Source organism: Notothenia rossii (assembly GCF_949606895.1).
Source record: "Notothenia rossii genome assembly, chromosome: 4".
NCBI lineage: Eukaryota > Metazoa > Chordata > Actinopteri > Perciformes > Nototheniidae > Notothenia > Notothenia rossii.
Window position 1 is genome coordinate 76,738,699 of NC_136902.1, and position 23,643 is coordinate 76,762,341.

Here is a 23,643-nt window from a genome sequence, read left to right on the forward strand (position 1 = left end):
TGCAGGTGCCATGTCTGACACGACTCACGGGGGGGTCAGCTTCTACATCATCCTGGTGGGCGTCATAACTTTAGTGATGGTGTGTGGTTGCGCCGCCTGCGCCTTCATCCTGTCACACCTCCATCGAAAGCGGAAAAAGCAGCAGGCCGTCCCACAGGAAGAAGGCATCAACAACCAGAGGGAGTTTGTCAACCTCATCAGAAACGTGGACCGTCCCGTTCCCCTCCTGCCCCCTGCCGCCCCGCCAGCACACCCCCCAGCCCCTCCCGCCCCCATATCACGTTGCTATGAGGAGATTGAACTGACGCTGCCGCCCTCCCCTGCACCTTCACACCCATCTCCAGCACTGAAGCCGGCACACGGCCCCAAACTGGACATTTCAAACCGGGAGAGGGAGAAGTTGAACAACTTCCACTACACAGAAACCCAGGAACTGGAGGCCTGACCTTTGAACTTCTGGGCCTCTGAAGAGCCTTTTTATTTTATTTTGCGTTCTTCGCAGTCTCTCAAGCACAGGATCCTGTTTCTAGATTCTTGCACTGTGTCTCTGCTGCAGCCCTGAAAATGCGGTGACCCTATGACCTTTATGTGGTACACCTGGCTGCTAAGTAGGAGGGTCCGTAAATCTTATTGTGATGTCATCTCTGACTTTATTTACTATGAGAAGCAGCAGCATGTTTGACTGAAAAACTCATCACACTCTTGATTTAATCTGGAGTTTTTAAGACTTGCCTTGCAGTGCCTGAGATGCTGTAAAGAGGAAAGAGGAAGGACCTCGGAGCCTCTCCCCTGTCTCCTGCTCCATGATGCCATCTGATCGGTGTCCAGAAACACCTTTCTCTTTCAGACTTCACAGACAGTCAGACAGACAGAGAGATCAATGAATGGATGCTTATTTAACACTCAGTGTATGTTTCTGTGTCTGGTTGTGTGTAAGTGTGTGAGAGAATTTTTATTATGAGTGTGTGTGGCGGGGTAAAAAAAAAAGGACAGTTTACTTCAAGAAAAGAAAACAAAGTTGATATACTTGTCAAAGAGGATGCATACTCCTGCTCCAAGGGCTTTAAGGGCCTTTTTTAAAACTGTTTTAAAACTATACACTGTTGCCTGTATTGTCTCTGTAATGCTACAGTTTGTCAAAAATGTATGATTTTTTTTTCATACTTCTGTGTAAAATAGCTTTTTTGTACATGGATATATTGTACATATTGCCCTTTTTGTACTGTGGTTTGGTCTGAAAGTATCACTGTATTGCTTTGCTCTGTTTGTCCCATTTCACGTTCCATTTGGAGCAACCAGCACATGTGGATTGTAATAAAAGTGCATTTACCAACTCTATTTTTTTTTTTTACTGTAATCATTAATCACTACCATTATCCTCCTGAGACCCAGAAAGAAAAAGGTTTCAGTTTTTTTTTTTTTTTTAGATCACACAAGTCTTTAGGGTGGTATTAACATAACCTTGAAAGACTAAAAAGATATATTTTTATTTTTGTTTTATTGTGTGTCCTCTGTAGAGGACATCAGGTGTTAGTTATGTGAAGCATAGTATACAAACAACATTAACATACAAGTACATTTAGACAACATTAGAGCACAACAACTCAATGCAACACATTGAGCCCTCATTTGTAGTACTCCATCCTTTTTTGAAATGCAGAGATACATCTGACGCTTGAGGCACTTGATGTATGTTTTCCCACTGCATCTGTCTGCCATGAACCCTACAGAAACCTAAGTCTTAGTTTTGGCCCATAGTGGACTCCATTTGTGTTGTGTAAAATGGGGGGGGAAAAAAAGTTAGCAAATCCCCATGTCCTCCTCAGAGGACATTCATACAAATATTTAGTTTTAGGTCAAATCATTATTACAGTGCTCTGAAACTCACTACACTAACTCCTAAGATGTTCCCTTACTATAATTAATTAAAAATATTGAACTCACAACACTGGTAATTACAAACTTACCATTTCTCTTTCTATAAATAGTGCTTGTGTTGATGGACACCATTTTGAAATACAAAGAAATTATCTTTTTCAAAGCCACACCCCCACATATGTCACATGTCTGAAAAGCCCAGGATGTCCTCTGTGGAGTACAATTGGACTTAATGCTGTGGCATGTATAACCTCATAGTTATGGACCAATACCAAATGTCCTCTACAGAGGACAAAAATGAATGGGTGGGTCTCAGGAGATATAGTCACAGCTAGAGTCAAGTGTCAGCGCTGTCATATAGAGATGATTAACTAATGTCTTTGCAGGAGTACTCCTCACTGTCTTTATGCATACAACTGCTGATGCTATGCCAAATGTGTTGTTTATATCATTGTCACGGCCCCTAACAAGTATATTTTCCAACGGACTCTGAAGTTTTCCTTTTCTTTATTTATAAGCTAATCATTTAGGTGAGTTATATGCTCAAAAGTTGTGAAGGCTGAGTTGTCACAGTGCAACTCTTTTTTTAAACCTACAAAACTTAATACAATACTGTATCTTAATACAACAGAATATTACAGTTTGATGATGTAGAAGATCATTTTTTTTTAAATGTGAAAACTATACTATACAATGGTCTTAGTATAAAATGGTCTTAGTATAAAAGGCTTCTTACCTTCTATGTTTGTGTGTGTCAACTTTTTGGATGTTATGACAAGTTATCTTGTTAAAATAAAAGTCAGAGGCCCAAGGCAGTATATTTCATGATGATGCCACTAGCAGTAGGTCAGTGGGACACTCAATGCACAAGGTCTCTCTTTCTCTCGCTGACACTCATTCACAAACAATGATGACAATAACAAATGTAAACCCTGAAGGTTCACCCAAGTCTCCCTAGAAGAGAGTGTCTTGGCCAGGACTCTCTTGAAAAAGAGATTTCTTATCTCAATGAGACCTTTCTGATTAAATACAAATAAATTGTAAACTGTGTGTCAGAAACGTGTCTGTTGTTGGAAAGGTGGTAAAACTTTTAACTGTTTAGGGGTGTGAAATTGTGATTTTATAATAAATGTTGATTTCCTAATATTATTGTTTGTTTCTTACTTAAACAAAAACAACTTTATAATATTGAATCAAAAAATACCTAAAACTGGTTTTGTACTGTAGGTAAACTCCAATACAATTAATTGATGAGCCATGTGTATGCTGGAATCTAAACGTGCTGTAAACTGTGTGTGAAAGGAAGGGTTGTGTGTGTCGGGGCAATGTAGAATGGCTGCAGGGTTGAAACAGTGACAGTTAATGGGCAAATGGATGTGACAAATGTGACCTTTGACCTCCAGCGGCCGGCTGGAAATGAACAGGCTTCCTGTCACCACCCTGGTCAGGAGGAAATGTAGGGAATAACACACACACACACACACACACACACACACACACACACACACACACACACACACACACACACACACACACACACACACACACACACACACACACACACACAAAACACATATGCGTACACTACGGTAGAACCATCTCTACACCTGCTGTACTCATTGACAGATTAGGATAGAGATACATATGGAGAAATATCTATCATAGCTGCCTACTGCTCCTAATACAGTACTACTTAACAATGTGTGTCCTGTGCTGAGTACAAAAAGTTAAATTGTTTGATAATAGATTAGAGCTTTCATATTGTCGGGTTCCTTGGTGGTGCAAAGATCTGTTTAATACCTGTTAACATTTTGTCAAGTGATGACAGTGGTGCAGCTGATACTTGCAATTCATTGTGATCCCTTGATGACGGGCAGAACATCACAGATTGAGTCAACTATAAACAGAGTCTTTATGCCTGTCTCTTTCCTTGACTCTCCTGACCGCCAATGATGAGAGAACGACTATAAGGTAATCTTGGGTTTAAGCAATGATTCAATTGTCATTGAGGATGAAAAACCCAACCTTCATACAAGGCTGATTGCATATGAAATAGATTGTTGGAAATACATTCTGCATTGTGGGAGCAGAGTCCTTCATTTTATTTCAGGACTGAGTATTTGTCCCAAAAATTGAGATTTTTGGTGAGGTCATTGACTATAACTCAAGGCAATTAACTTGATTATACCAGGAGAATCTCGAACGTTTCCTGTCTCACAGGGACACCTTGTGTCCACAGCAGGTACACACACTTTAAAACCAATGACAGTGTTTGTTAGAATGGAGGTAAAGGCTGTATTCATTTTCATTTTCTGATATCGCCATCAAATATCAGATCCATAAATTACACATGGCCATGTTTTTTTCAAATTACATCCAATCACCAATCATACTTTATACAATATATACTGCATATAAGCCTGTTTTGAACAGCGTTGGAAGAGGCATAATGATATTTTAAGCAAAAGTATACCTACAGTATTACAAGTCCTGCATTCAAACTTTTACTTTACTACAAAAGTATTAACCGAATACCAAAAGTAAAAGTAGCCTATCTGTTATGAAGACCCATTTCAGAATCATACATATTATTTGACTGATCTATTAATATGTCCTACTACTTTATCCTAATATATTGTTTTATCTACATGTTGTATTAATAGCCTAAATCTGCAGAGTAACTTGTTACTGAAGCTAAAAGTAAGTGGGGTAAAAAGTACAACATTTGCCCACTTCATGTAGTAGAAGCATAAAGTAAAATACAATTAAATACTCATGTAAATCTGCTACTGTAAAGCAGCCAACAAGTGTCTTCAAAATATATTTAAAACTACGCCTATATAAACTTATAGCTACCTAGTTACTTTCCACCACTGATTATGAAATCAAGTTAAAAGTGAAACTTTTAATCTTAACAAACAATCAAATCAAATCAATAAAATCAAAAGTATTATGGTCACCGCCATGGATGTACCATTATTTAACCACCTCAGGAGTATTTATTGTGGCTCACTCGCTATTGATTGACTGCAGCGCCCCCTCAGGCTGAGATAAGTACTGCACCGAGCGGCAGCGCTAGAAGAAGGAGGCGTGTGTCTGACAGAAGCACACGGCTAACAACTAAAACAACCCAAGTGTGTGTGAGTGGTCCCTTAAACAGGTAAACTGACACTTTTGAAACGGGTTTGCAAGTTCCGTGTAGCTGTATTTCATGTTTTGTTGTTCTCAAAGAGACTGCGTTATATGCTTTTTCTTAACGTCTATGCAAACTAGCTAAGCTAAGATAGGCTAGGCTAGCTGTGATGCTAACTGGCTAACAGCGGCACAGCGTTATAAGGCCCGTAGCTGCATGCGCAATCAGTCCATGTTTGCTAACAAACTGCTCCATAACTTTGAAAACCTTGCCTTTTCGTCTTATTCGAACTTAACGTGATATGAATGGTGCGTTTGTATCATCATTACATTTTGTTTACAATGCGACAGTCCTGTGGTAAAATGTGTTTGAGAACGATAATGTATACAGAAGTTAGCCAGGTTAGCACTTTGGCTGCAGACGCGTCAGCTGCTATTTTAACGCGAGTCAATCAAACAAACCCAAATAATGCATGTGATAAAAGTCAGAGGCCATTAGCTCGAAATCAAAGCTCACAATAACACGGTTGTGTTATTTGATCATTGCATCAGCTGCAGTTGATATTATAATAAGTCTGTGAAATTCATTGTAAATATTAGAAAACATTGACATAGAAGTCTTAGTTGTTATAGTATATCAGAAAAATGACCACAGGTTTGCACAAAAGGTGCTCAATGATCCACACAATTAACATAACATAATATTTATGTAATTAACATGACATTAATGCAAGTAAAAATATTAAGACAGTTGTCAATATGAAAAAACACCACAAAATGTGTGTATAACCCAAATTGCATATCTAAATAATATAAAGTACTAATAACATTGGTAAGAAAAAAAAAATATATATATATATATATATTTTTCATTCATTCATATTCTGTCTTATGTTTTATTATTTTTTCATTAACCAAAAGTACTGTAAACGACAGTAGGGAGTTTTGTTAAAAGTATTTTTTATCAAATAAATGCTGTGGGAGCCCGACATTATGTTCTTCCAGTGTTGACCTACATTTCCTAAAGCACTTGTGTTCTTTCTTTCTCCTCTCTCCTGTATTTCTTCCCTGTTTGCCTCTACAGCAACCGTGCCCCGCCGCGCCCCCACCCCCAGCGGAGCCGTCATGTGGCAAGAGGCCCGCAAACATGAGCGCAAGCTCCGTGGCATGATGGTAGATTACAAACGCCGAGGAGAGCGACGGCGAGAGTACTACGAGAAGATCGTAAGAGACTCCTATCATGATCACTCCTCATTATTATTTTTGGGCCACCTTGATATTGTCTTACCTGTCCAGTGCCCAATATTAATGTGCAGGGTGTCCGCGGGGTCTTAAAAAGTATTAAAAGTTGATATATCAATTTAGTGAAAATTAAGGCTATTAAACGGCATTTTCCAAGGTATTACATTTTGTAGCTTGTTTTCAATAAGTATATAAATTGTCCAAAGAGGTTGTATTCTAAAGTGTGCCTGAATGTAATCATTGCGTAGGTGTGTAGTGTAGTGTGATTCTGTGTAGTTTATTTATGGCATCCCATTGGGTTTGGCGTCATCTGAACAGGACATCGTGCGCGAAGTTCAGTTTACGCCGTTACAACATCGTTACAACATCGTTACAACATCGTTACAAAATCGTTATGGGGAAATGCAAGTTTGCGTCCAAATGGTTGGAAGATAAGGAGGAAGGAAAATCCATACTGTATAGTAAATGTGAGGTAAAGAGTATCGCCAATGTAACCGGAACTCGGAGTGGCGATGAGGCCTTAAAATGTATGGAAAGGGTCTTAAAAGGTATTACATTTGACTTCAGGATTCCTGCATATACCCTGATGTGGTCAATGTACTCACTGCTCATACTCTGCTAAAGTCAAACCAACACACAAGGAAGAAATGTAAAATCCAATAGTTTATAAACTGCACTCACGTTAACTACGTGTCCCTGTCTCATCTGTGTAGCAACCCTAGTTGTGACACCTTATTAAAAGCTCCTATTTGAATTGCTTGCACCAGATCTCGGCTTTCCCGATCCTGCCTCAGTTGTTTAGTCTGTTGAGGCAAGGGTTTGAGCTTTAGGTTGGCTGATGCGTTGGCTGAGACTCCTCCACATCCGGTTACATTTTTATTTCTGCCACTTGGTTTTTTGTTATAGCTTTCTGAATAGAGCCTATATAGTTCTTAGATGACAGATTCATACAATGAACTCTCTTGAAACTCCATTTTGAAAAATGTAGAAAAGGTTATGCAGCTGAGTTTGGGCTCTCCTTAAACAACAATAACAGGAAATAAAGGGCTATGCAGTACATATCATTATCTGGTTAGTTATTTTATTTAGTTGGTTATAAGTAGGGATGCTCCGATCGATCGGCCGCCGATCGTTATCGGCCGATATTCTCTGTGCGCGGCAAAACAAGCTCGCCAACATGGCTTCACCAGCCTGGCAGTATTTTAAGGTGTCTGAAAATAACAATAAAATAGCGGTATGCAACGTGTGTGAAGCAGAAATCCTGCAGCTCCACCCGCTGTGACTGACCGGTGAGCAGAGCAACACACACACTAAGAGTTAGACCTAACACACTTAGCTATTTTATCTACCTCTGGAACAAGCTACACTAGTTATAAATATGTTTATTCTTCACTGTCGAGTCACTCATTACTGGATCAGTGAGCTGCTTGAGATACTGACAGGATGTCAGGAGAGAGAGAGAGAGAGAGAGAGAGAGAGGAAAAGAGAGCGCTTCCGCTCATTTCTCCCATGTTATTCTCCAAAGTTAATGTAAACTTGAATAATGTACTTCATTTGAATGTAATAATTATGTTGGTTGTTGTTTGTGAAGCTCCAGTGAATGAGCCCCAATAACTGAGTTTTAAACATCACTTTAAATGGAAGATCCCCGTAGGCTCCGCCCACTCGATCGGATCGGCCCCAAAATTGGCGATCGGAGCATCCCTAGTTATAAGTTATATTACATTTTATTGTCTTTTGACTGTCTCGTTTTGTCTCAACAGAAAAAAGATCCAGCTCAATTTCTTCAGGTTCATGGCCGAGCGTACAAGATTCATCTGGATCCTGCTGTGGCCACGGCTGCAGAGAGCCCCATCAACATGTGAGCACACGCACACGCACACACGCACACACACACTGCCCAGTTATTTTGGGATGTTGCTGATCACATTATACCCCTTTCCATTGTTTGTTTCTTTAAGGATGCCATGGCAAGGAGATGCCAACAACATGATTGACAGGTTTGATGTAAGGGCTCATCTAGACTACATCCCTACATACACTCCTCCACTGCTCAGCACATCGTAAGTACCATTTGAGTCCAGACTCTGTCCGTTCTAAATATGTATGCGTTTTGGACATTTCAGGCTCTATATTAAAGTTGAATACAAGTCATGATGAATATTAGACAATACCATAACTAACATAAACACATTTTTTTAGAGATCATGCTTAGCAATCTTTTTTTTTTTAACAAAATGAACATGTTTAGACGTTACAAAGTACATTACAAATGAGTTCGAGTAGGTGTAGAGCTAGGAAAGAAAGATATATGCAGGACCTGGTTGTGCATCAGATGATTCATGTGAATTGATGTTTGGTAGAGCGCATTCAAAAACATTTGGTGAAGTTTTTAATGTAAAGCAATAACAAAATGATTACTAATGAGGGAAATTGCTCTTCATGCAGTTGCAATACAAAGAGTGCAAATGTAAAAAGTCTCAAGATAGTTAAAACAATAAGTGTAAATGTATACAATGCCAAAATTAGGTTTTAATGTGTGTTGCAGTAGTAATTTGAAAGTTGCTGTGCTGTTAATGCAGATTTTGAGAGGTCTGTCCTTGATATTGCATTTGATGTCCTATAATTGCACATTACATCTCATATGGCCTCATGGACTCTTTGTCTCAAACAGGAACCCAGAGCAGGACATGGAGGAGAGGAAGTGCAATTATGAGCGATACAGAGGCCTAGTGCAGAATGACTTTGCCAACAGTGAGTCAAAACCCCATAGCTGAGAAATGAATTTAATTTGACTAAAGCATTACATTTACATGTTGTTTCCTGTTGTAACACAGTTAAGCACCTGTTAATATATGTGTTCTTAATGTGCCTATAATGGTGTGTTAGCCTGCCCTCAGTGGGTATGTTTTGCTGTTGTGTTCTCTATTTAACTCCCTGCTGTCCTCCTACAGTCTCTGAGGAGCAGTGTTTATACCAGATCTACCTGGATGAACTCTACGGTGGCCTGCAGAAACCAAATGAGGACGAGAAGAAAAAGTAATTTGAATTGTAATACAATGGTTGTTTCATGATTCCTGGGGTTTCTTGGTTTGATAAATCCTTCCTCTCTTTGTGTAGACTGGCTGAAAAGAAAGCCACCATTGGTTACACGTATGAAGACAGCACTGTGATGGAGCCCGACCCCCAGTCAGACAAAGAGGAGGATGATTCAGAAAACAGCGAATCAGAAGAGGATGAGGGCATCCCAGATATTGGTGAGGAAATGAGTCTGGCATTAGTGAGATTTATCCGGGAACTTCGAATTTCAGAGACAAAAAACAGTTTTGCAGGATGCACTACACCAATGTATAACAACCACTTTCAGTTTGTAAATCTTCCATTCTCTTAAAGAAAACAAAAACCTGTCTAAATGGGGGGGGGGGGGACGCCGCTCCAGCTCTTCAAATACCTCAGCTCAGTGAGGTTAAGGCACACCTTGATATGATCATTATAGTTATTAATGAGACATTAGAGACTAAATAGGTATAAAATACTATGACAGTAACAAAAAAGTTGTTGAAAATAACAAGAATACAGTTTAAAAAGGGAGTGATTTGTAAAATATCCAAAAAGAAAAATCTGCTTACAGTTCTGTTTCATAATGGGTGTTGAAAGATGTATCCATAGATCTCCTCATGTTGCTCTCAAAGTGCACCAGATTGATGCTTTTAACTTCAATATTTAAAAAAAAATCTTCCCGGGGGAGCATGGCCCCCCAGACCCCCCTAGAGGAGGTTAGGTCCACCCCACTTAAATCATTCATCATGGATAGGATACTAAATACATTTGCACACATCTTGTGTCCATATCTTTCTGTTTTGGTGGTCATGCCACAACCGTGCACGTGCATGTATGCATGCGCGAGTCATGGTAAGATATCTGCTTGTTCTTTGCACAGCATGAAAGAAAGGCGAAACGAATTGGCTGTGATTTTAGTTTTTTGAAGCAGAGCTTGAGTTCAATAATTTGTACGGCCCTCGGAGGATGTTGTAAAAATTGAGAGGAAAAAGGTTCCCCACCCCTGCTGTAAATAATAATAAAAACCCTTGATTTATAACATCTCTGTCTCCTATTGATCTGAGTATATTATAAAGAATAGCCAGTTAATCACTGATATATATATATATATATATATATATATATATATATATATATATATATATATATATATATATATATATAGAAAATGTAAGTTAAATCAAGCATGTAAACTTGCCTTGACGTTTTGCTGTGTTAAAAGCTTTCTTGTGTGTGTACAGATGTGGAGGTTGACGTTGACGAGCTGAACGAGGAACAGGTGTTGGACGTAAACAAAATGGCAACCCCATACGGGATGGCTGAAGGAGACTTTGTTAGGTAACATCTCAGAGATTATATCATCATGCATCAAAGGTCACCTGTAGAGCAGAGTAAAAATAGAGGTTTGGAAGAGAACAACACCTACTCACTCTCTAAAGTGCTATAGTTTAGATTCTACAGAATAAATAGGAAAGGCAGTAGGGAGTGACCTTATCCGAAATGTCTTGGTAGAATTTGATTTATCCAATATAAACTCAAAACGTGTATATTAAGAAAACCCTGAAACATAAACCAACAATTACTTAACACTGTTAACATGATGTCTGTTTATCAGGATGTTGAGGAAAGACAAGGAGGAAGTGGAGGCCATCAAACATGCCAAAGCTCTGGAGGCGGAGAAGGCCATGTACTCTGTAAGATAACATCATTGAGGAATATGTGTGTATTATGCAAGTGGTAAATGAGACTCTATAAGTTACCTTTTTAATCATTTCAGGGCCGGCGTTCCCGCAGACAAAGGAGAGAGTTCAGAGAGAAGAGACTAAAAGGAAGACAGATCAGCCCACCAAGGTAAATATATTAGATCTTCGATTCCTCATTATCTGTACGACTACCTGAAAACAGGTTTAACTCATGTCCTCATTCTTGTGTATTTCAGCTATGCCAGGAGAGACAGCCCAACATACGATCCCTATAAACGGTCAGTATTTTTGCAAGGATGCATGACATGGATTTTTCAGTCTTTACCCATGACGGATAATTAGCTGCTCATTTCTGAATGTCGATAAGATAACCGATAACTTTTCAAAAATAAGTTAATAATAACCTGTAGTTTGTACACACCTGAAGGTGAGGAAGCCTAATGTGGAGTGAGCAAAGCTGGAGGATTTCATATTTACTAGCTCTGACTTACAACTGATGTTCCTATTGTTAAAACAAAGAAGAGTTCTGTGTTTTCAACTTTTCATAACAAATTGTTCATGTATTATGAAACTTGTATTGCAAATCGTGCTGTCTTCCTCTGGAAATGAAAAGCGACAACATGTTTGTTTCTCTTGTCGGCGTGCAGTGCGTGTTCCTCATTTTCTTATTTTCCATTTAGTTTACTGGCGGATTACAAACCTTCTGTATGAGTGTGTAGAGACTGCACTCAAGTAAATCAAATGAATTGGAATACTTTGCCTGATTTATTGGGTGTTCGTGTATATTTTAACGTTTTTTTCTGATCTGCCTCTCAGGCCAGAGATGGAGTCCAGCTCAGAGTCGCGGTCACGCTCTCGTTCTCCCGGTCCGGAGAAGATCACCTTCATCACCAGCTACGGAGGCAGCGATGATGAAGCAGTAGCGGCGGCGGCGGCAGCAGCGGCGGTGGCGGCTGCAGCGGCTGCAGCAGCAACACAATCAGCTGCTCCCCACTCAGGACACGCCCCCTCCAGCTTGCAGCACCCTGCAGGTCATAGCAGGGGCTCCCGGTCGGTAACTTTCCTTCTTTCTGGCTTTCCATTAGTTGCAGTCTAAATTGTTGTTGAAATTACCCCAGAAAGAATACTCACGATGAAATACTGTTGTTGTGGTGGTAGGTGAGGTGGATCAGTCAATAACAAATGAACCTATTCTGCATATGCTTAGGAAAACTGTTTCTGGTTTTAAGAGTTCACATACATTATGTTAGATTGTGCATGTCAGATTATGGCAGCGTATATATAAACGTTTTGCGTATTTCATCCTCTCCACAAAGTCGAGCATGTGGTGATTTCTTTCAAACAAGAAACCAGAGTTATTCTGAAGAAGGCTAGGTCCTGGGCTGGTGTTGATACTGAAACCCTGTGTCTCTGTTTGTCCAGGAGAAGAAGGTCATCCTCCAGTCGCTCCCCCTCCTCCTCCTCCCGCTCCTCATCGCGATCCTCCTCCCGCTCTTCTTCCCGTTCCCGCCGTGGTCGACGTGGGCGCGGTGGGAGGGATGGGCGGCGTTCCCGGAGCGATGGGCGGCGATCCCTGAGCCGATCCCGGTCGAGGCGGCGTTCCAGATCTCACTCACGAGGCAGAGCAGGGAACGGAGGGGCCGTGTCCTGGAAGAGGCGGGACCGGACACGATCACGGTCCAACGACAGAGAGCGAGGGAGGGACAGAGACCGGGACCGGGACAGGAGACGGTACTCAGCACGCAGGCGGACAAAGTGAGACTCCACAACGTCTCCCAACTGTGTTTAAGTTATAGTTATACCTATCGAGGTGACTCAAGCTCTGCTGTTTTTTCTGTCAGGTCCCGTTCCAGCTCACGGCAGGGGGGCAGCTCGAGGCGAGGGGGGCGGAGCAGCGGGGGTCATCGGAGGGCCGACAGCGGCAGCAAAAGCCCCTCCCGGTCCCCGAGTCGCTCCAACCGCACTCCCTCCCCTCACAGAGGAGCCCCGCCCTCTTCCAACACCATCTGTGACAAGCTAAGAAAGTAAGGACACCATGTAGCAGAGACTAACGAAACAATGACACGGTTTACATGCACAATAACATTTCATTTAGTTAGAATAAGACAATATCAACGTTTTGATCCAGTTGTCTGAAGCCCATGTAGCATCTTCTGATGCAATGGGCCAATGTTATCCAGGTTTTAGGAGCATTCTTTGGAGACATAGAAAGCTATTGGGGGCTTTACCGCAGTTTGCAACACAACCCATTTATCCTGTTTTTAGAGTTAGCTCCTGCATTTGTTGTACACAAACCAATCAAACAAGTTGTAGGCTGGTGTTGAGCTGTTGGCCTAAAAAAAAAAAAAACCTAATTTTGAAAGACTTGGATACCCCCCCGCAGACCTTTTTTATAAAGTTGACTGCTTAAAGTAATGAAAGAGGGCAGCTGTGTGTTTCACAGCTGAGAAACTTCTTTCATTGGCTTGTTACAATGATCAAAATAAGAATGGCATTGCGTCTAAATGGAAATATTAGTGGAGTGGAAGTTCATATAAACAGCTAGTTATAAAATATTGTCTTTTTCGGAACTGAATATTTTGTTTATGTAAATGCCTAAGGATTTCAGTTGAACTTAAAAATGTAATAGTTCCTTTTACTGGAAGGGAGCAGCGTCTCAGAGCGATTGGGTATGTCTTCAATTCATAAGGTTAATAAACATTTAACTCTTAAATGCATTTAGGCATAACATGAGTTCTTGTGAATAGCCATTTGACACACAAGTGTTATAAAGCCATACGAATCATTTATGAATCGGTGTTTCCCCTACCATTGTATTGGCGGGGCGCTGCCAACGGAGCCCCTCGCCCCGCCTGAAATTCAAGGTTTTAATTTTTTTATTTAAAAAATAAATATAAATATAAAAAATAAATATAAATATAATAAATATAAAAAATAAATATATATATATATATATATATATATATATAATAAATATATATATATATATATATATATATATATATATATATATATATATATATATAGCATTGAACATGAACATTGAACATGTGCTGTTTTATTAAATAAACTAAACGCTAAATATAATTTATCCAATGTATGTGCATATTTCAGTGTCCACTGCTTTGCATATTCACATTCTCCCTCGGCTCTGTTTCTGAAGGGCGGGAGTCCCCCCCCCCCACACACTCACAGAGACAAGAGCGGCGGGAAGGAGGAGAACAACAAAGTGTAAAAAAAGTCAAACAAATCTGCATTATTGCCCTGAGCTCTGCTGTGTGCCCGTTTGTGTCACCCCCCAGTTTCAAATTTGTTTATTTTATTTTTTTAACCTCAAGCCGTTATCGTCACGGGAGATGTACACACACAGCCTGTCCAGGTGGACGCGCACGAACGCGACAACGAACGTAGCGTGCACATTCTAAAAATAGCTCACAGATGGTGAGCAGGTACCGCGGTTTTGAACTACAGTATTGAATTTGACAGAAAACAACAATGAAACGCCAGCAGAAGAATAGTCTCATGAGTTGGGTGGAAAAAAAAGACAGGAGATGTGAGTTAGTTTATTCAGTAAATTAGCTCAGGATAATTGGATGTTCTGTCACCTGTTGCTGTGAGGCTAATGCATGATTTGCTAGCTTGATGCTAATGGCATTTAGCGGCAGTGACTCAACAATTAACAAATTGCCACTTAAAATGTATCGTCAGCAATGTATGACAAGCAGACTGCTTGTTTAATGTTAGACTCACACCAATAGCTCAATATGATCATAACACGATGGCTGTTTCATATCACAGATCAGATGAGGTGGAGCTGCCTCCAGCAATAGAGGATGAGGCAGAGAGAAGCAGCAGCAGCAGCACAGGGTTGCAGCAGACTGTTATATGCTGTAGTCAGGTGATTTAATTGTATCAATGAGAGGAAGAAGTGTAGGCTACATGATAAGGGAATACAGTTTGAATAAAAGTAATACAGTACAGTGTAACACTGTACTTTATCACTTTTTAATATACAAATACTTTGTTATTGTATGATATCAATAACAATAGGATAAATAAAAATTCCCAAAGGGAATCCGGCCCCCTCCCCCCCCCCCCGTGAGCAGCACCCTGCCAAGGCTGTAAACCTAGGGGAAACACTGTGAATGTATTATCATGTTTTTGGAACCAATGTATTCCTTGGCATGAGGAAGGAACAGTTTTTTGTTTATTTTTATGATCAAGATATCCTTATCCCATCGCCTCATCACCCATCTCACTGTTGTTTTTCTGTTGTTTCTGTTTACAGGCCTGATACTCCGGGTGGTAAAGAGACGGGAGCTGCCAAAGTCAGTAAGAATTTGACTTAGCTGCGTTTCTTGCTAAAGCCTACGCCTCCCTCATCCCTGACAGGCTGACTTGGTTTTCCACCAGGCTGGGATGTAGAAGCCATTGTTGCTCAAAGAAAATAATGTGATTTCCCTCCCCCCCCCCACAAAGTTGACATGCTCTGCAGTTAAAGCCTACCAACTATTTAGCAAATTACCGTATTGTTCACCTTAAGTGTTTTGCTGAGAACACTAGAGAAAAGACTGAATGCTGTTATCTCTGTATGAAGTGAACATTTCAGCGCCCTGTGAAGTCCTCACTGTGATTTCAGTGTGTGTGAATATATACATGTGGGTGAGAGTCTTTATATCTGTGTGTAGTCTCATACGCAGCAGCAGGTCACACATGAGCCGCCCTAAGGGAAAGAAGATGATTACTTTTTGTATCTTATTGGCCAAGTGATCATTTAATAGTGACTGAAGTTGTTTGATTTATCCCTGATGGAGAAACCTGATTGGAGTGCTCTGGACAGAAGTTTCTTTAGGCTTGTTTTAACAAGCAGAGAACGCTCTTACTCCTAAATTGAAATAAATATGCTGTATGTCCCACACACGCATTGCAGCCTTGAGATGAGAGTTCAAAGGAATGGTTTTTGGGAAGTACACTCATTTCCTGTCCTGCAGAGTTGGACGAGAACATTGATTCCCTCATTCAACACAATGATGTGTTAACACGTGAGCTTAAGGTGCTAGTATGCTAATGTTTACAGTCTTTATGCTGAGCTAAACTACTTGAGGTAGCTTTATAATCTACTTGCAGGCATGTGAGTGTTATCAATCTTCTCATTCGACTATGGACAAGAAAGGAAATGTGTGGATTTCCCAAAAATATCAAACTAGTCCTTTAAAACTGAACAGCATATTTATTTGTTTTCATTCTGAACCAGCTTCTCTTCTTTCTTGGCAAAGAAGAAAATATTTGAATATTCTCCCCGCAGACAAACAGAGGGGAGGTTATTATCTTTTTCCTGCACTGTTGTGACCTGCAGTCTCTTGCCTGGCCAGGTTTAAACGGCCCAGCGATGGGTGTGTCAGTTACAAAATGCCACCGGCTGTTGCTGATGTTTCCAAACTCACCGGACCTGAACTTGTTACACTCTCTGACCCTCTGTCCTTCTTCTGACACACCTTTCATACAGTGTTCGTACATATAAAAGTGTAAAGATTCATGTTACTGTAGCCTGTCCTGCTGCTAAAATATCCAACTGCTGAAGTGTACTTCTGTCCACACACACACACACACACACACACACACACACACACACACACGCTCTCTCTGTCTGTTCAGCCTTAGAAATTCAAGTGTGATTGACTTGACAAACATCACACATCATTTGTATGCTACCTTTTAATTTTTTTCTCTAATGGCTACTGTACATAAATGTGTTAGTTCTGAATTCTGAAATTGTATAAGAGCACAGTGCCTTTGATCTCCTTCACACACACACACACACACACACACTTGTGCACAAAGACACACACAGACTCACGCTTTTGTCAGACTGAAAGCATGTGCTAACACAGTTGTGTCACCTGCAGAACAAGATGACCCCACAGGAGAAGCTGAAGATCAAAATGCAGAAGGCGCTCAACAGGCAGTGTGAGTATATACTGTGTTTTTCACTTTGTACACAAATCTACTCAAAAGTCCATCTTTGTCAGAGATGCACACTTGCAATATTATTGGCCAATTAAGGTTTTGTTTTTTTTATCTGCTACTGATTTTGGCCGATTCCAATTTTTTTTTCAAAGAACTATATTTGACAGTACACACATTTTATTGTGTGTCAAAATAAAACATGGACTATTTAAGAAAACGGGTGAGGAACTGAAGATCTTCTACAAGGATAATATGTTGTGTGTGTGTCTGCAACGTAATTGTCTGCCGCTGTTTGAGCATAAATCAACGTAACATAAAACTATCATTCGGCGCGTGGGTATTTTCACTGGCATAAATCTGTTGGTAAGAAACTGATCGACTGGTCAGAGGCCAGGGTAAATCCTCTGACCATCGTACAGCCTCGACAGGTGGCCGATCGTTCAGTGTAGGGATCAACCGATATGGCTTTTTCTAGGCCGATACCGATTATTGGTAATCAAGCAGACGGATAACCGATATTTGGAACCGATATACATTTGCAGTAAAATCAGAAAATCTTGATGTCAAAATGTAGAATAACACAAACTCCAACACAATTTCTTTGAAATGCATTTAAGCATATATTACGTTTAATGAACTTTTAAACATCTTACAACTGGTTTCCTCTCTGTGCCCTTTTCTTTAGTGCAGCCATCTGCAATGAGTTAGAGAGAGACAAGAAGTGGGGCTGCAGGCTGACATGCTGAACTAACAATAATGCTTAATTTATTATAAATAAAACAATGCCAGTCTATCTAGCATAAAATCCCAATAAGCTGCTAGCAACTGCAAAACACTAGTGCTAGCTAATGTTTTACAAAATATTAAATGTGAGTTTATTACATTAGACCTAACGTTAGTCTAGTAGCCTCACTTCTAATATTTTGCTAAACATTTGCTAGATACATGTTGGCTAGCTAATGAGCTTCACATATCAACCTGAAAAACTGCGAGGCTCCACTCGCAGCCCCCCCTCCCCTCCGCACCACAGTTAACACACAGTAACAGCCGGTTACTCCGCTGCGAGACCCTGCACGCACCCCCATCTCTGACTGACTTCCCGCGTCCCTGTGTAACTGGGAAACTGATAGAATTGGATCATAAGATCGTGGTGTTTTTGCAACTTCAGCATAGGGGCTTGAGATGTTTATTGAACTTCTGCTTTCAACTGATTTACCTTGGAAACACATGTATGGCTCTGCCGCTCAGCGCTGCTGCTTGCCTCTGTCTGCGTTCTTTGCACCTGCCTGTAATCTGAGAAGGTCCCGCCTCTCTGGCTGGCTCCCGCCCGGAACATCTTCAGTGTTGATTGACACTTCAGTAATAGCCTCTGATAGCGCTGTGGGCGGGACATTGCTCGTGTACAGAGGCTGGTGACTGCAGCCAGAGAAACGGCCGCATCAGAACCAAAGTTTTATCAGCAATTTGATAAAAAAAAAAGGCAGATACCGATAATCGGTCAAATGCGGAATATCGGCCCCGATAATCGGCCAGCCCGATATCGGTCGACCCCTAGTTCAGTGCATCTCCAGTATCTTTTGTACAATTTGTCACATTATGAAAATAACAAATGTATTTTCCTTCTCCTGCAGCCAAGGCGGATAAAAGAGCGGCGCAGGTGAAGGTCCAGCAGCAGGAAAGCAAACGACAGGTGTGTGTTTGTGTGTTGTGGTGCGTTCCCACTGCAGCGCGGAGCTCGCTTTTGGTTGCGTTTCCACTTGGCCTAGTACCGGCTAGCGGGTCCTAATTCACAGTTTTTCTGTCCCCATAAAATCGTGGTTCTAGGGCCAGGAACAACCAGGCTGAGTCGGGCTGAGTTTGCTAAACTAGAGAGAGAATCGCTGGCAATGGGGCTACAACTACAACAAGATGAACATATTTGACCGTGATTTAATTGTAATACACGTTTCAAAAATGATTCCGAAGTAACAACATACTGATACCGGTTAGTAAAAACTATGAATTAATGCTTTGACGAGTCTGCAGACAGACGGCAGGCGAAAACCTTTTTAAAAGGCGTGTTTTCTAAATGGAGAACGGCTAAGCTTACGCACTATATGCTCCGACCGTCCACACTCACAACAACGGCCTATACAGACATAAATAAACCAGCGACTGTATTCGCCATGACACAGACAGTCTGTGGTTTGGACTCGTTTAAAGGGGACCTATCATGCAAAATGCACCTTTTGTACGTCTTTTTATACATGAATATGTGTTCCAGGGAACTCACCAAGTGTCAGAAAACACAACCCTCTCTATTTTCCTCCTTAGCCAAATATCTAAAAAAGGGGCTGCAACGGATCTGAAAAAAACGGATCCAGATTTCAACACTTTTCTGCGTCACAAAGAGGTGCTCCGCTTATTGGTCAACTCTCCACCTATCAGGGGAATGAGCCACGGCCACGTGCATTGCCAAACCTCTCATTCGCATATACTGTAGGACGGATTTCCATCCATTTGGCTATTCAAATGTTAACGAAACGGACAGACTTCCGTGCACATCAGCGGCTGTCGGATTAAAACAGTTTAATGCACTTTTAACACTCACGTACCCAGGAGTCCTGCTCCTTTCCTGGGTTACAAAGTGAGGTGTGTGTGTGTGTGTGTGTGTGTGTGTGTGTGTGTGTGTGTGTGTGTGTGTGTGTGTGTGTGTGTGTGCGCACCAGCCAGCCTGCCGCTGCGCTCTGCCTCTATCCACACAACTTTTCCCCGCCTTTCAGAGACTTATTGCTGGGTGAAACTCTAAGTTACAAACTGTACACATTGCATTCTTGCTAATTAGCCAAAATTTGAACGGAATAAGTAACAAGCATCGTAACAGAGTAAAATAAATAGGGACAACAGCTTGTCAAACATACTTGCCAACCTTTAGACCTCAGAAATCGGGAGCATTTCAAAATGCAAAATTGGGGGGGGTGCTAGTGGATCGCCGGAGCTGTTAGATTAACATTAACATGCTTATTGTAGTTGTAAGTGCACTGCCTTGCGGCCTGTAGCACCGTCCTTGATGGAGCATATGTGTGGGCTGGACCTGCATTTTACAGGAAAGGAGTGAGCAGAGAGTAGAGTAGTTGTCGATTCTTGTTCTGTTTTCTGTGAATATCTGCCTCACCCTCTCAGACTTTGAGTTGTGCGCGCTACTAAAGAGACGTGTTACCATGGAAACCAAACAATGGTGTAGCTGTATTAAAGTCCGAGTCGAAACAGTCGTGTGTAAATCTGATTTTCTCAGAAATCGGGAGAAATGCGGGAAAAATATGACCCCGGGAGGAAACCGGGAGAGGGCAATGAAATCGGGAGTCTCCCGCGAAAATCGAGAGGGTTGACAAGTATGTTAACCATTCAGAAACGTCCTGCTGCAACCGAGATGTTTGCACCTCCACCAAAACCTCTGCTGCTTCAGGGTCAGTTTCTGGATCAAATTGATAATATGCTTGAACACATGCATTGCTCTGAGATGACATGTTTATTCCGCACTCGTAATCACAGCAAACATGGCAACGTGACTCTCGCCGGCTCATGCCCCCCTCTTCTGCAGGGGGGCGTGGTCAGCTGCTGCTCAGAATTTTCAAAGACAGGCTTGGAATAGAGCGAAAATGAGCTAAACGGGGCATGGCTTAAAAATGATCTGTTTGGTATTTTGAAAAATAAAATGTATAAATGTACCTTTTTATATCGGTATGGTCATACACTATATCATTTAAATATAGCATGATAGGTCTCTTGTCTAGTTTCTGAACAGATATGAAGAGCTGTGAGCTCTGAGTGCTAAGAGCTAACGGCTGTGTTGTTTTTCTGGGGCTCTCATTAAAGATGACGTCACGGCTCCGCCTACACTGCGTTACTATAGATACTACCCCAGTTCCTAAACTGTAATGAAAATGCGCCATAAAGTGAGCCAGTCCTAACGAGGCCTAACCATGCCGAGCGAGGCAGTGTAGTGGAAATGCGCCATAACTCTTTAGGCTGAAACACACTGTTATCCTGCGTCTCTCCTCATGGCTGTGTTTTTTTTCTGCAGGAGCGAGAGGGAGAGCTACGAGCCATGGCACGCAAGATACGCATGAAGTAAGAACCTGTGTGTGTGAACGGGCGGTTTGGTATGTGTGTGTTGCAACTGTCTGACCCAGAGGCTCTGTGTTCAGGGAGCGAGAGAGACGTGAGAAGGAGAGGGACGAATGGGAGAGACAGTACGGGCGTCAGAGCCACTCGCCTTCCCCTTCCAAACATGGTGAGACACAAACAGCCATATGTATCTGATAATAATTTGGTTTAGTGCCTTGTTTATAGAAGAAACGATCAGCTAAGCCTCTGTCGGATTTTCTACTGTCAGTTTCTGCTCTGACAGTTTTATGGGCTGTAATACGTTCTGCCATGCGTTGTTTTCACGGTGTCTTCTCCTCTGTCCCTGCAGGCCGAGAGCACAGCTCACACAGAAGGTATGCGAGAAGCCGCAGCAATCCCAGCTCCGATGAAGCAGAATGAATTATGGGAGTCTTTCACGTTAATGCACATTCACTTATCCCAAGGCTCATCACCGTGCCTTTTTATATGCAACACTAATGCTACTTGGCTTTTTCTTCACTCAGATCAAATCAGTGTGTAAGGTGTTAAGAGAGAAACTGGAGCAATGCTTCAGTAAAAGTGAATTCCTGAGTCAAAGAAAATACCTCAAATGATTCACTGCAATTAATTTCACCCTTCATCAGAACTTCAGCTCATTCCTTAGTATTATTTTATGAATCACATTAAGATATGTCAGTTTCAAAGAAGACATCACGTAGACCGGACTCCATGTTAAAGTCAGTGAAGGAAAAAGAAAATTCATTTTGGAATTTAAACATTCTTAAAGAATCCATAAACTTATTTGAAATGTCTACTAAAATAAAAAATATAATTTTGACTTAAAGGTGGGTTAGGTAAGTTTGAGAAACCGGCTCGAGATACACTTTTTGTTATATTCCATGGAATGCTCTTAACATCCCGATAGCAATGAATATCTGAAGTGCTTTGACAAAAAATCCATAAAAAAATGTCATCTGTGGAAGCCGTAGTACTGTAAAAAGCACGACCAATCATTTTAGCCGGCCCGGCTAAAGTAACTGGATGGCCTACCTGCCTGTCAGCCTTCCATCTGTGCATAAACTCATCTCGTGCCCTCATTGGTCATGTGCGCGTTCGTGTGTGTTGGAGGAGGGGCTCTGTAAGGAAGTGGCAGATTTTTTTCTGGTTGTGTATTTTCAAATTCTAGCGCACTCAAGCTGGTTTCTCCAAAATTACCTACCCCACCTTTAAACGGAAATTGTACTTCAGTAAATCTTAATTTCATTAAAGCCACAATATCTGGATATTCACATATAAACTAAAGCGATCCCCAACCAGGTTCAGTTCCCAAACTGACCCGTTTTTATACTCCGTAACACCAAGCAAGTCAGTCTAAATGATTGATGTTTATTGACGCTGCTAAAGGCTTTTTTACATCAGCAACGTTTGTCTTTATATTAGTTTATGATCAGTTGACTAAAAAAAAAAAAAGCTTCTTTTTGAAACGTTAAGACTTTTAGGACAAGAAATATACACTTACACATTTCTGTATGATGTTAGTCAGATTGAGCTTCTCTCACTTTTGTACTTATTGTTATTTTATCTTTTTACAGGAGGTCTCGGTCCCGGTCACGAAGTCCACCCTACCAATACTGAGCGGAGGGAACATGGACGCCTCCTACAGTCCCTTCAGTACACATATTCTAACAAACGGCCAACAAACGTGAAAAGATGGAGTGGTCATGATACCAACCTTTACTTGAACACTCTGTCCTCTGGTATGTGTCCACAGATATAATATTTGGACTGTGATACCTTTTACTTTCAGTTATCAAAGCCAATTGGTTCAGCGGAGCAGAGTTTGATCTGCCCTTTTCCTTTTTGATTCAACTTGTAAAAAGTCTTCAGCTTTAATAAATGAGTTTCTTCTTCTGCATGCTCCTTTCTTCTTTCTCTGCCTGAACAGTTCTCAACTCATCTGGAGTTGTTCATTTGTATTTCAATGTACATAATAAGCAACATCTCACCTTTTCACCTCACATCGTCTCCACGTCAACCTTAATTTTTATTTCTCCGACAAGCTCACACTACAGAACATTTTAACAACCTTTCAAGAGCCGATGTACAGGATATTTATACTTATCCATTTAAAACGTCTTTATTAAAGGAAACAAACTCCCTGTATAAAGTCAAACTTTATCCAGCACTCCTTTTATACTCTGTCCTCTGCTAACCGGTTTACAGCAGCATATAGCCTTTTGGTTTTCAGCAAAATGGAATGTAAAATATGGAACAATAAATAAAACTCACTTTGAAACTATTTGTTCATTTCCCTTTTTTTCCTATTCGAAATCTTAGTTTTTTTTTTGTAAAGCTTGTACCGAAAGAAATAAAATATTTTTAGGATTAGTAAGTTATTTTGGTTTTGTATACCTTATATATTTTAGCATACGTTGGTCACAATTGTTTTATTATCCCGGGACTACTTTGCTCAATACATTTGTTGAACAACAAGCAGCTAATATCTTATTTGTATCCGCAGCTAACGGATAATATCAGTTATGTGAATGAAAGC

At 40.9% G+C, this 23,643-nt stretch overlaps 2 protein-coding genes across 17 annotated transcripts in view; both read left to right on the forward strand.

Moving 5' to 3' along the window:
- Positions 1-1,338, forward strand: part of LOC307035991 (uncharacterized protein) — a 47,438-nt gene extending 46,100 nt beyond the window's left edge. For all 8 annotated transcript variants that reach the window (XM_079675910.1, XM_079675907.1, XM_079675911.1 and 5 more), the window contains one exon: positions 6-1,338. In XM_079675910.1, the coding sequence (XP_079532036.1) occupies positions 6-445 (440 nt within the window). In that variant the 3' untranslated portion in view covers positions 446-1,338. The remainder of the gene's footprint in view (positions 1-5) is intronic.
- A 3,561-nt stretch (positions 1,339-4,899) lies between these two features.
- clasrp (CLK4-associating serine/arginine rich protein) lies at positions 4,900-23,388 on the forward strand. 9 transcript variants are annotated; one of them, XM_079673701.1, is made up of 21 exons: positions 4,900-5,038; positions 6,095-6,234; positions 8,016-8,113; positions 8,214-8,315; positions 8,927-9,006; positions 9,207-9,291; positions 9,373-9,509; positions 10,554-10,650; positions 10,928-11,006; positions 11,090-11,163; positions 11,252-11,293; positions 11,832-12,065; positions 12,438-12,770; positions 12,857-13,039; positions 15,304-15,343; positions 16,922-16,982; positions 18,614-18,672; positions 21,046-21,092; positions 21,170-21,255; positions 21,439-21,518; positions 22,685-23,388. In XM_079673701.1, the coding sequence occupies exons 2-20, from the start codon at positions 6,136-6,138 to the stop codon at positions 21,507-21,509; spliced, it is 2,007 nt and encodes a 668-aa protein (XP_079529827.1). In that variant the 5' UTR covers positions 4,900-5,038; positions 6,095-6,135; the 3' UTR covers positions 21,510-21,518; positions 22,685-23,388. The 9 variants fall into 9 exon arrangements, 4 of the variants coding, with proteins under 4 accessions (XP_079529827.1, XP_079529828.1, XP_079529829.1 ...); XM_079673702.1 differs by having other exon boundaries at positions 21,439-21,463; positions 22,682-23,388; XR_013806994.1 differs by lacking the exon at positions 18,614-18,672 and having other exon boundaries at positions 15,304-15,347; positions 21,439-21,463; positions 22,682-22,711.
- Positions 23,389-23,643: the final 255 nt, after the last annotated feature.

Coding starts and splice junctions, on each gene's coding strand:
- clasrp (XM_079673701.1), top strand. CDS start 6,136: ATGTGGCAAGAGGCCCGCAAACATGAGCGCAAGCTCCGTGGCATGATG. Junction 8,114..8,213: donor GCAGAGAGCCCCATCAACAT/GTGAGCACACGC, acceptor TGTTTCTTTAAG/GATGCCATGGCAAGGAGATG. Junction 16,983..18,613: donor GAAGGCGCTCAACAGGCAGT/GTGAGTATATAC, acceptor CTTCTCCTGCAG/CCAAGGCGGATAAAAGAGCG.